The sequence below is a fragment of the Lissotriton vulgaris genome, chromosome 10 (genome assembly GCF_964263255.1).
Source record: "Lissotriton vulgaris chromosome 10, aLisVul1.2, whole genome shotgun sequence".
NCBI lineage: Eukaryota > Metazoa > Chordata > Amphibia > Caudata > Salamandridae > Lissotriton > Lissotriton vulgaris.
The window spans coordinates 659,206,757-659,219,145 of NC_141698.1; the positions used below are offsets into that span (position 1 = coordinate 659,206,757).

The window sequence follows — 12,389 nt, forward strand, 5'->3', positions numbered from 1 at the left end:
AGATTTCATGACATGATGACAAAACAGCTTAGCTGACTTGAGAAAAATGCTTAATACAATTGAGACAATACTCACAAGTCCTAGTTACTCGATCTGAATGTAGTGATTTCAATTAAGTGCTGTACATAAACACGGAGCATGGCATAACTCGTGTGAATTTACAGAATGCAAAATACTATTTAACAACATCGTTAACGGGGGGGGGCATCCTGACCAACTCAAGGCTTCACCTCATGTGAACCATTCTTAATGGTAACAAGCATTTGCAATGCAATAGGTCTCGCATTAGGAAAGTTTGAGCTATTGGTATTGTAAAAGACACATTTTTTATTTGTTTTGATTTTGAAAATAGCTAAATTATCAGCTTTGTCATTTACAATGCCAATAGTTATAACTTTGGCAAATACGACACCTATAACATTTGTAATGCAATATGTGTTGTATTTACATGACTTACATGTATTGTTATTACAAATAACAATGGCTTTTCATTTTTTAAATAATTAATACTTAAATAAAAGTTATTGTAATTTATAATGGCGATAGCTTAAACTTTTGTAAATAACTTTTGTGAAGATTATGTTCAGTGTCATTTATTGTGACGAAAATCCAAGAACAGAAGTGAAATATTAACATATTTTTTTTACATTTGTAATAAAGCTTGAAACAATGAGAGAACCTATTTGAACCAGGTGTTGTTGAATGGTTGTACAGATTGATACTATGTTGGCGCTGAGTGATGTTGTGGTGGCGAACGAGTGATGCTGTGGCGTTCAGTGATGCTGTGGTAGTGCATAGTGATGTTGTGGTGCCCCTGAGTGATGCTATATGCTATGCTATGTTTTGTTTTGCGTTCCTATGTTTTGTTTTGTCATGCTATGCTATGTTTTGCCATCCTATGCTTTGATTTGTTATGCTATGCTGTGTTTTGTTATGTTATGTTTTGTTATGCTATGCTATGCTATGCTTTGTCATGATATGCTATGTTTTGTTATGCTGTGCTGTTTTGTTATGTTTTATTATGCTAGGTTTTGTTTTGCTATGCTATGTTTTGTTATGCTATGCTATATTTTGTTGTGTTTGGTATGCTATGCTATGTTTTGCTATGCTATTATATGTTTTGTTTTGCTATGCTATGTTTTGTATAGCTATGATATGTTTTGTTATGGTATGTTTTGTTATGTTATGCTATATTTTGTTATGCTATGCTATGTTTTGCTATCCTATCCTATGCTTTGTTTTGTTATGCTATGTTTAGTTATGCTATGTTTAGTTTTGCTATCCTATGCTTTGTTATACTATGCTGTTTTGGTGTGTTTTGTTATGCTATGTTTTGTGTTTTGCTATGCTATGCTTTGTTATGCTATGCGATGTTTTGTTATGCTATGCTATGTTTTGTTGTGTTTTATTATGCTATGCTGTTTTGCTATGCTATGTTTTGCTATGCTATGCTTTGTTATGCTATGTTTTGTTGTTTTTGCAATGCTATGTTTTGTTATGCTATGTTTTGTTTTGCTATCCTATGCTTTGTTTTGTTATGCTATGTTTTGCTATCTTATGCTTTTTTTGTTATGCTATATTTTACTATGCTATGCTGGTGAGGGTGAGTGAGGGTGAGGGGGTGGGAGGGTGTGTGAGGGTGAGAGGGGGTGTGAGGGACTGTGAGGGTGAGGGAGTGTGAGGGTGTGAGAGTGTGAGGGTGTGAGGATGAGGGAGGATGTGAGGATAGTCCTCCCTGGGGGCCCGCCGTGTAGGGGATTCATTTTAGGCCGGGGGAGGGATGCCCGGCTCTCCCCGGGCTGTGAGCTGCCCCTCGCCTGAGGGAGGGATGGGCACCCAGCCTCTTGCATTTGTTTCCTGCGCCTTGTGTTAAGCTCTGATTCGGTGTAAGCCGCAGCTTTCTGATGCAGATTTCCTTTTAACACCTTCTAAACAAAAGCAAATGAGGGCATGGCATTGCAATATCAACACTCGTTCATTAAAAGCAAATGGGAGGGAGAGGGGGCGAGACAGCGGAGAAGGGGGAGGGCGGGGAGTAAGCCAGTCAGCGGGTGTTGGCGAGGCAGACCGAGAGAGGAAAACTGGAGAGAGGACGAGTGGCACAGGAAGAGAGCGAAAGGGAGGAGAGAGATGGGGAGAGCGCGAGCGAGGTGATATTCAAGAGGGAGTCTGAGGAGAAAACAGAAGCGGGGAAGCAAAGGGAGATAGTAAGAGGGTGAGAAAAGGGGGATGACATCAAATGGGAGAGGTTGAAAAGCTGAAAAAGAGACACGGCCTCGCGGCCATGAAAGTGAAAGCACGGCCGTGAGAAGTGGTGTGCAAAATCTGTAATTTAGACAGGGGGTGTAGATGAAGAGCCCCGTGATTTAATGCAAATGAAGCTGAAAAAGAGACACGGCCTCGTGGCCGTGAAAGTGAAAGCACGGCTGTGAGACGGATTCCTCTGAAGTCTTACGAGGCGGCAGATGCGAGCGCATACCAATGAAGTCTGGTGCGAGGCGTTGGGGGCGGGGGAGGCGGAACAGGCATATGGGGTGTGAGTGAGGCCAAGCGCGCGGCTGGGGAAGCTTCCTTCACGCTCCAGTACACAACATGCATTGTAGGAAATCCGACTTGTTCAGAGAGTTTGTTCTAACACAATAGGTTTCGAGTAATGAATTACTCGACCTAAAAAGCATATTACACTACGTATCTGCATGTATACTGCATTTATATATAAATATATACACACATGTATTCGTTTACAGGGAATTCTGGAAAATATAGTCCCCAGAAAATGTGGGTTTTTAAACCACGTCAAGGGAACTCGGATTGAATTTAATTCATTTTTTCATTAATCCTCATCTAAAATTTCTTTAATAAAATACAGTGTCAGCTGCTCTATTTCACAAATAATTTCTATTTAAAATAAAAAAACAAATAAAAGAGCGAGCCTGCACAAAGTATGCCCTGCATTGGCAGTCACCTCAGTTCTCTTTTCTGTCTGTAGGGATCACAATCCCAGAACTGTGGGCTCTGTCCATTTTTTTAATTTCTGTTAGAAAAGTCTTTCCATTTTCACAACTTGCCATCTTTCGAGATTAAAGCGGTTTTCCAGACACCCACACTCTGAAAGTGTCCTTTTGAAAATAAACGTGTAGTTCAATATTTGCCTATAAGGCACACCAAGAGGATTCCTGCAAGTGCCAAAAGACCATAGAAGAGAGGTCACAAAAATCTAATGAACCTTGAGTACGAGTTTCTTCTCGCAAAAGTCAATCACACCTTTTGAGGACCTCCACAGGGAGACATTCAAAAACCGGATTCTAAGAGTGGAATATTGCTGTTCCTGATCAAGGTTGATGAATTCATTGAAGTCAGGTACACCTGCCACTTTTTCATTGCCAATGACTGGTTTAATTTTGAGAACCCATACTTTGTCTAAAACACTTCTGCGTATGTGTCGTACAAGACACCTTCACCAGGAGGCTTACCACTCTGAAGAGAAAGTACAAGATGAGATACTTGAAGTGAGGAGAATAAAAAAAAATCATTACTCCTCTGTGAGAGATCACCCCCCTAAACCTAAGAACTGTACACTGCAGTGTCATCATTTTCTCAGGAGCTCACGAACTACTGTTTGTACACTTGATGGTATGACACAAAAACGGATACTTGTAACCTTAGTTAACCATAAAGATATTCATCATTGCAGTCCTAAACTCTTCCTGACAAATACATCTGAAATGTGCCTTTATCACAGGTTCCATCAAAACGAAGCAAGATAATTGCCAGTGTAGAGCATGATGGGGCAGTAGTAATGCTGGCTTTCCTGAAGGAGAAATTTCATATTTCAAGCCTTATGAGTTTTTGTGAAGTCAATCTGGTTCTATTACCCTTGTTTCCTTTAGAGTATGATTTGTGAAAGATACTAGTTGTCACTTAATATTTTTATTACTGACCTTTGTAAGATTTACGTTTAATTGACTCCCTTCTCAGTGAAAAAGAAAGGAAATCTATCTAATTTATCCATTACAAGATAGAATCTATAAATATTATTTAGTGTTATGACTTCAGAGTTCTATGAAGGACAATTGTAATTATATGTATCTTTACCTTGCCTTACTTGTAATCTGAAACAAATTACAACGGAGGAAATTATATGTCTTGTTTCCACGGGAAAAGAAAAGGAGGATTTAACTAGTGAAAGTCTTTGAAGGATGAACTCGACAGTGGTTGTTTTTTAAGGAAATCAATTTTTGATACTCTAACGTTTTCTGTGCTGCTGTCAGTGCAGAGATGTCTGATGCATTATAAGAATTTCCTTTCTCGGTCTCGTTCTACCATAAAATGTTTCTTTTTTGTAAATGGCCCACTTTTGTTGAATTTCACTCGACTGCAATCAAATAAAAAATTGGAAATGCTTTAGCATATTAAACTAAACACAGAAATTGCAGAACTCTTTATTAAGTGGCATCATTGCATTTCTTTCTTTAGAAACTCTTTCAGAGGAAGGTTTACTTGTGTATTTGAGGGTGCTGCAGACCTTTCTGTCACAGTTACCAGTTTCAGCATCTAATACAAACTCACAAGAAGGAAGTGATTCTGAAGATGAAGAGGAAGCCATTGGCCGGATGTCAACTACAACAGTAAGAACAAAAAAGTTAATATGACTGGTTTCTTTGCTGTTTCTATGTGCTGTAAGAATACTCCAATATGTTAGTGTTGCTGTGTTTTGAAATATGATTCTGTTTATTTGTTTTTATTGTAACTGTTTGAATGTACACCTAAGTATGGTATGGATTATGTTTGTTCCGAAGCCTACTTCCAACAACCCTGATTCCTTTACAGCTCTGTAATTTTCGCTCTTAGCATTTCAGTTTTTGTACTCAAGTGATTTGCTTTCCTCTTGGTTTTTTAAAGTCTATCTGGCTTGAACCTGACCAAGACAGTGCATTAGATGATAACATCTCATAATCACTTTCTCTACGTGTTCAGTTTGCTATGAAGAATTAGTAATGGCTTCATCTTTTATCCAAGCCATTTTTCTTAGAATGATTACCATCCTTCAACTGCTTTTCTCAATTGCTTTCCAGAACCTTTAGAATTTTGTGTCGTTTGTTGGGTCTCTGGCATGTCCATTTGTTTTTCTACTAGTTGTTTTCAGCACCAGCTGCAGATCTTGGTAGCATACCCCTACTTAGCAAGTTGTAGTTATGGATTTCCCATCTCTGTTACATATGTTCCAATTTTTTGTGACATTTTAAATATTGTAGGCTCATTAGTGATGAGTTGTAATGAACTGTTTCTTTTGTTGCAGATGGTCCTCTGAAGAGTAAGCTAAATATATAATCTTTTTCTTTCTAAACATATTCTGTTTCTGCTATTTTAATGATTATTTCATATGGATCGCCCGCCAGTGACTCCAATGGCAATGTTTGTCTGCAGATGCTGTAATCTTGCTAATGTTCATTTAAAATAGCTAGATATTTCTGCACTGTGACAATACTGTATTGGTCTGTTAAACAGTAGACTCCTAGCCCCATCCTTACTTACTAAGGTGTTGTAACCTCTTCCAGACACGGATATTGTCTACATGTAGCCGATAGAGACTACTAGCCGCAGATTCCTTAACGTAGAATTATCCCCAGGCGTGAGACTGGATCCGGAATTTTTTGCCCAGCAGCCCTGCGCCGGGGGAACGCGACTCCGCCCAGGCGTCGTCCAAGTACGTGACGTCAGCGAGGTCATATAAGTCCCACCCCGGCGCACCTACGTCAGTTTTCCTTTTCGGCGTGCAACTGGGCCTGTTTAGGCCTTTTTCCTTACGATCTTACGTATGTGGGAACAGTGTGCGGATGCCTTCTGGCTTCAAGACGTGTTCGACTTGTGGACGCTTGATGTCGGTGACCGACCCTCACCTCATTTGCATGTGGTGCTTGGGGGAGGATCACGGCTCCACTGATTGCAAGGCGTGCCAAAGTCGCGTCGGGAACGCCGGATGAAACTTCTCTCGGCTCGCATGTCCAGGTCGGCTTTGTCACCTTGCTCAGCTTCTGCAGAAGGTTTTCGGAGCGGCCGTCGTCGTCCTCATCCCTATCCTGTGCCGTTAGAGCGTCACTCCCCTGTCGGTAAGTGTCGCAGTTTGGCCCCCAGGGCTGGTTTCCGGCGTGGGCTCTACGCGGGTGATGCGGCCCGCATAGTCCCCCTATCCACCGTTTCCAGGTGAGGGGCGTCGAGAACCCAAATGGAGACATATGCCACGGCTTTGCTGGCCTCGCTGGCTTCTCCTCCTCCTCCTTCACCTCCTGGAACGTCGGTGGATCCCTTGCGCCTTGCAGGGCGTGGTGTCGTGGGAGGGCGCCGGGGCTCGGTCGCATCCCCGAGCCCCACTAGGCCCTTTAGACAGGTGGCGATTCTGTCTGAGGCTGAGGTGACGCCGCTACGGCGCCAGCAGTTGCTGACCCTGGCGACGCCACAGGGGTTGCCGGATCCCCCTCGTTCCGTTATGGGTCAAGGCTGAAGGGGGACCCCTCGTCCCTCCCCGGGCCCTTCTCGTTCCTCCATGCAGGCGGCTGCCTCATCTGACAGAGACACATTAGTGATAGATTCCTTACCTTAGAATATCCCCAGGCGTCAGACTGTATCCGGAAAGTTTTTGCGTAGCAATACCCCTGCGCGCCGGCAGGCGTCGTCCGCGGCTCCTCGTCCGTCGTCTGCGTCGCCAGCACCGGAACGACGTCGTCGGAGTACTTGGACGCCGCTCATGTGCGCTGACGTCAGTTCTTCTTTTTTCCGCGCCAGCTAGCGCAGATCCGGAGAAGCTCTACCCCTTAGTCATTTTTTGACTAAACTTTTTTGATCTTTTGATCATTTCTCTACTCGAGTCTTCGACTCCGACGGTGCCGGTAGGGATGCCCGGGTTTAAACCCTGCTCCAAGTGCGACCGACTGATGTCGGTTACCGACCCCCATCGCCGGTGCCTCAAGTGTTTAGGCCTCGCCCACGACGACCGCACCTGCTCCGACTGCCGGGCCCTGACGTCGAAGGCTAGGCGGGAGCGGTCCCGCAAGAGACTCGAGCTCCGGCTGTCGGCCCTGCGCCACTCCAGGTCCCGGTCCCAAAGGAGGTCGAGGGACCGGTCGCGGGGTCGGAGTCCTCACAGCTCCGGGAGTGGACATCGGTCGGCAGGATCCAAGTCCTTAGGTAAGAGGCATGAGAGGTCGGAGAGACGTCATCATTCCTCCGACCCACCCCGACGCTCACACGATGCGGCCGGTGGTTCGGGTGACACCACCCATGCGGCTCCGATGCAGGCGTCGCCGCCTGCCCCACACCTTCGGGTCCCTGGGCATGGTGCGTCGCCAGAGGAGATCGAGCGGTACCTCATGGCCATGAGGTCCCTCCTCTCTCAGCCGGGTCCAGTGGTGCCTCCGGGCCCGACGGCCCCGGCTAGAGGGCCTAGCGAGGCGGGTGCTTCGGCTCCGACGCCGTCGGGTGCTTCGGCCACGACTTCGGTCCCGGCGCCGCAGGCCCTCTCTGGATCCGCTTCCGGGTCAGCGCCGGTCGACCTCACGACCTCACCGGCGCCGGCACTGCGGGTGTCGCCCCCGGCGCCCACTATGGACGCCGTCCCCAATCTTCCCTTCGGTCCGGATCTGGCGCCGGAGCGGCGCCGCTGGGCGCCGCTTCCGATGGCCTTTAAAGATTTCTATTTCCATGAACCAGCCCTGTCTGTTGACCCTGCTCTGCAGGAGATGGGTGACGAGGGTGATTGGGAGGGGTCTGTGGACCCTCTGGCACAAGAGTGCCAGTCTCAACAGGACTGGACATATGAGCTTGGGGAGGCCAATGGAATTGACACTTCGTCAGACACTGGATTTGTCTCCCCTCCCACCGTGGCTACGGAGGAGGGGGCTGCTTACAGTGTGGTGTTGATGAGGGCGGCCAAGGCCGTAAATCTTGAGCTCCCCGTCGCGGCCGTGAAGACTAACCTCCTCACTGAGGTCCATAAACAGCAGGCAAGCTCCACTGAGCCTCTGCTGCCGTTTAATGAGGCCTTGTGTGACGTTCTTGTGGGCACTTGGTCTTAGCCCGCCACAGGTCCGCCTGTGGATAGGAACGTGACCAGACGCTACCACCCGGCCCCGGGTGACCCTTGCTTTTTGTCCACCCATCCTACCCCTGAGAGCCTGGTCATCTAGGCCTCCACTTCCCAGACCGCGTTCCCGACGGCTCCCACTGATCGGGAATCCAAGAGGTATGAACAATTCGGTAAGAAAGTGTTCTCGTCCCTGAGTTTGGGACTGCGGTCTGTCAATACCGCATGCCTCTTGGGCCACTACAACCACACCCTGTGGGACACGGTCGCGGACGTGCTGCCACAATGTCCGGAGGAGGTCCGGGCTAAACTCGCCCAAGCCCTTGTGGAGGGCCAAGATACAGCACGATATTCCATCCGGTGTGGGCTGGATACCACGGACTCACTGGGCAGGACTATGGCAACGACGGTGGCGGTTCGACGCCACGCCTGGTTGAGGTCCGCCAACTTTTCGGCCGATGTCCAGGCCACTCTTCTGGACATGCCGTTCGATGGCCGTCGCCTCTTTGGCGACAAGGCAGACCATGCGCTTGACCGTTTTAAGGACTCCAGGGCTACGGCCAAGTCCTTGGGCCTCTCGCCCACACGCCAGCAATCGGGTGCCTTTCGCTCCTTTCGTGGCCACGGAAGGGGATGCCCCCACACGTGCTGCCAGCCACGCACCGCAGAATGTTCAACAGCGCGGTGGCGGCCGTGGAAACCGACGTGGCGGCGGTCGGGGACAACGGCGAGGCCAGTCCACACCTCCCTCCGCAGCACCTGCCTCAAAGCCTTCCTAGTCCGTGTTTTCAGGCCTTTGTGACGCCAGTGGGGGGCAGGGTTCGCCATCACCTCTTCCACTGGCGCACTGTCACGTCGCACAGGTGGGTGCTGCAAATCGTCCGAAGGGGCTATTCCCTCCCCTTCGAGGCTACCCCTCCAGCCATGCCACCGCAATTCCACCGCGTGTCGGGGGATAACTTGCAACTTCTGCAAGAGGAAGTCACGGCCCTCTTGGCCAAGGGGGGTATTGACGGCGTTCCTGGGCCAGAAGTAGGGTGTGGTTGTTACTCCCACTACTTTCTGTTACCCAAGAAGGGCAAAGGGGGCCTCCGCCCTATCTTGGACCTACGGAACGTCAACGGCTTCCTCCGGAAGGAAAAGTTCAAGATGCTGACTTTAGCTCAGGTCTTAGCTGCCCTGGACCCTGGAGACTGGATGGTAGCGTTGGACTTGCAGGACGCTTATTTTCACATCCCCGTCCTGCCGTCCCACCGGCGCTACCTGCGGTTCACGGTAGGCCGGGAGCACTTTCAGTTTACTGTGCTCCCCTTCGGCCTTACCAGCACCCCACGGGTGTTCACGAAAGTGATGGCGGTGGTCGCAGCTCATCTGCGCAGGTTAGGGGTGTCAGTCTTCTCCTACCTCGACGACTGGTTGTTGAAGGCAGGCTCGCCCCAGACAGTCGTCAGCCACCTCCAGACTACGGCCGACCTCCTGCACTTGTTGGGGTTCTCCATCAACGTGCCGAAGTCGCACCTGTGTCCCTCTCAGAAGCCCCTCTTCATCGGAGCGGTTCTAGACTCGGCGCAGTTTCGGGTTTATCCTCCCGAACAGCGGGTTCGGGATATTCAGGCTCTGATTCAGATCTTTCAGCCTTAATCCCGAGTCTCCGTCAGGTTAACGCTGCGGCTTCTGGGGCTGATGGCCTCCTGCATCCTTCTGGTGCATCACGCCCGGTGGCGGATGCGGGCTCTGCAGTGGGACCTGAAGTTTCAGTGGGCCCAGCATCAGGGCAACTTGTCCGACCACGTCTTGATCTCGGAGGGCACTGCAAGACAGTTGCAGTGGTGGCTCACAGACCGCGATTGGGTCAGTGGCAGATCCCTCTCCCTACCCCACCCGGAGCACGTGGTTGTGACGGACGCGTCCCTCCAGGGCTGGGGAGGCCACATGGGAGAGGCGGAGATCAGAGGCCTCTGGTCTCCGGCGGAGTCCCGGCTCCATATCAACCTTTTGGAACTGCGGGCAATCTGTCTAGCACTGAAGGCATTCCTCCCCTCTGTCCGGGGGAGTGTAGTGCAGGTGTTCACGGACAACACCACCGCCATGTGGTACTGCAACAAACAGGGCGGGGTGGGGTCGTGGACCCTATGCCAGGAGGCTCTGCGCCTCTGGCAGTGGCTGGAACATCAGGGCGTGACCCTGGTGGTTCAACACCTGGCAGGTTCTCTGAATACCAGGGCGGACGAACTCAGCCGTCGGTGCAAGATGGATCCCGAATGGGGTCTGAACTCGGACGTGGCGCAAGGCCTCTTTCAGCAGTGGGGAGAGCCTTGGTTAGATCTATTCGCCACAGAAGAGAACGTGCAATGTCATCAGTTCTGCGCGTTGGAATTTCCAAGGCGGCAGTCGCTCGGAGACGCTTTTCGTCGCGAGTTGAGTTGCGGTCTATTGTATGCCTTTCCGCCTATACCACTTCTGCCCAGAGTGATGAAGAAGATCAGGCGCGACCGGGCCCAGGTTATCCTTGTGGCGCCGGACTAGGCGCGAAGATACTGGTATCCCGAGCTACTCAGCATGTTAGTCGATCCCCCAATTCGTCTGCCTCTTCGGGAGGACCTTCTGTTGCAGCAGCAGGGGACGGTTCTCCACCCGAACCTGTCCAGTCTCCACCTACAAGCTTGGAGATTGAGCGGCGACAGTTGAGGCCATTTGACTTGCCTCCTGAAGTCTGTAATGTCATTCTGGCAGCCAGGCGTCCCTCCACAAAGTTTGTATACGCCTGCAGGTGGAACAGATTTGTGGCATGGTGCACAGCAAAGGCTGTGGATCCACTCTCTGCACCCCTTTCTGAGGTTCTCCTCTTCCTTCTTTCTCTGGCCCAGCAGGGCTCTGCTCTGGGCACTATCAAGGGGTACCTTTCTGCCCTTTCCGCCTTCTTAAGGCTACCTGATCAGCCTTCCTTGTTAAAGTCCCCAATTGTAAATACGTTTTTGAAGGGCTTCACACACATGTTCCTTCCTGTTCCTTTCGTGATGCCCCAGTGGGACTTGAATCTTGTACTTACGTACCTAATGTGTGCTCCCTTTGAGCCGCTCCATAACTTTCCTCTCCGTCTTCTTACTTTGAAGACTGCTTTCCTGGTTGCCATAACCTCTGCCAGGAGAGTGAGTGAGCTCCAGGCTCTTTCTTTTACACCTCTTTTCCTCTCTGTCCATCCGGACAAGGTTGTGTTATAGACTAGACCCTCTTTCCTGCCCAAGGTTGTCACGGCCTTCCACATCGAGCAGTCCATTACCTTGCCCACCTTCTTTCTGCCTTCGCATCACTCGAAAGAGGAAGAGAGGCTCCACCGTCTGAAACCAAAACGTGCGCTCTCTTACTATCTGGATCGCACACGCCAGTTCCGGGTGGATGACCAACTCTTTGTTGGTTACGTGGGCGCTAAGAAGGGAAAGGCGGTGCCTAGCCGTACCATCTCTCGATGGATCATCTTGTGTATCCAGGTGTGTTACTCCTTGGCTAAGAAGGAGCCCCCTGTTGGATTGAGGGCTCATTCCACTCGGGCCACGGCGACTACCACTGCCCTGGGCCGAGTTGTGCCCTTGCAGGACATTTGCCAGGCAGTTACGTGGGCCTCGCTGCACACGTTTGCACGACACTACTGCCTGGACAGCCAAGTCCGGAGGGATGGCTTCTTTGGCCGTTCCGTCCTCCAGGACTTTCTGGTGTGATTATTTGTTCGCAGACCCACCACCGGGTTGGTATTGCTGGGGTATCTATTCTAAGGTAAGGAATCTATCACTAACGTGTCTCTTTCAGATGCACAAGTTACTACTTGTGTAACAATATATCTGTAAGAGACATTAGTTAGTGATAGATTCCTTACCGACCCACCCATCCTCCCCGTTCTGCGAACCGATATTTAGGGTTAAGGTCATCCCCTTTCAGGGCCCTAGTTTCATGGCACCAGTGTTGGTTCTATCATGGCTCTGCGTATCTGGCGCAGAAACGCTGTGTATCAGAACTGACGTCAGCGCGCATGGGCGGCGTCTAAGTACTCCGACGACGTCGTTCCGGCGCTGGCGACGCCGACGCCGGCCGCGGACGACGCCTGCCGGCGCGCAGGGGTATTGCTAAGCAAAAATTTTCCAGATCCAGTCTGACGCCTGGGGATATTCTAAGGTAAGGAATCTATCACTAACTAATGTCTCTTACAGATACATTGTTACACAAATAGTAACTTGTGCGTCGGAGGCGTGGGTCGAGGCTGGCTGGGTACTCCTTGTCAGTCTCTGGGTCCCTCTCGTCCCTCCGAGCAGGCGGC

The 12,389-nt window shown here is 49.8% G+C and overlaps 1 protein-coding gene across 4 annotated transcripts in view; it reads left to right on the forward strand.

The window, feature by feature from the left end:
- UBE3C (ubiquitin protein ligase E3C) overlaps positions 1-12,389 on the forward strand; it is a 1,218,167-nt gene that overhangs the window by 407,644 nt on the left and 798,134 nt on the right. For all 4 annotated transcript variants that reach the window (XM_086941492.1, XM_086941495.1, XM_086941493.1 and 1 more), the window contains one exon: positions 4,477-4,628. In XM_086941492.1, coding sequence (XP_086797618.1) covers positions 4,477-4,628 — 152 coding nt within the window. The remainder of the gene's footprint in view (positions 1-4,476; positions 4,629-12,389) is intronic.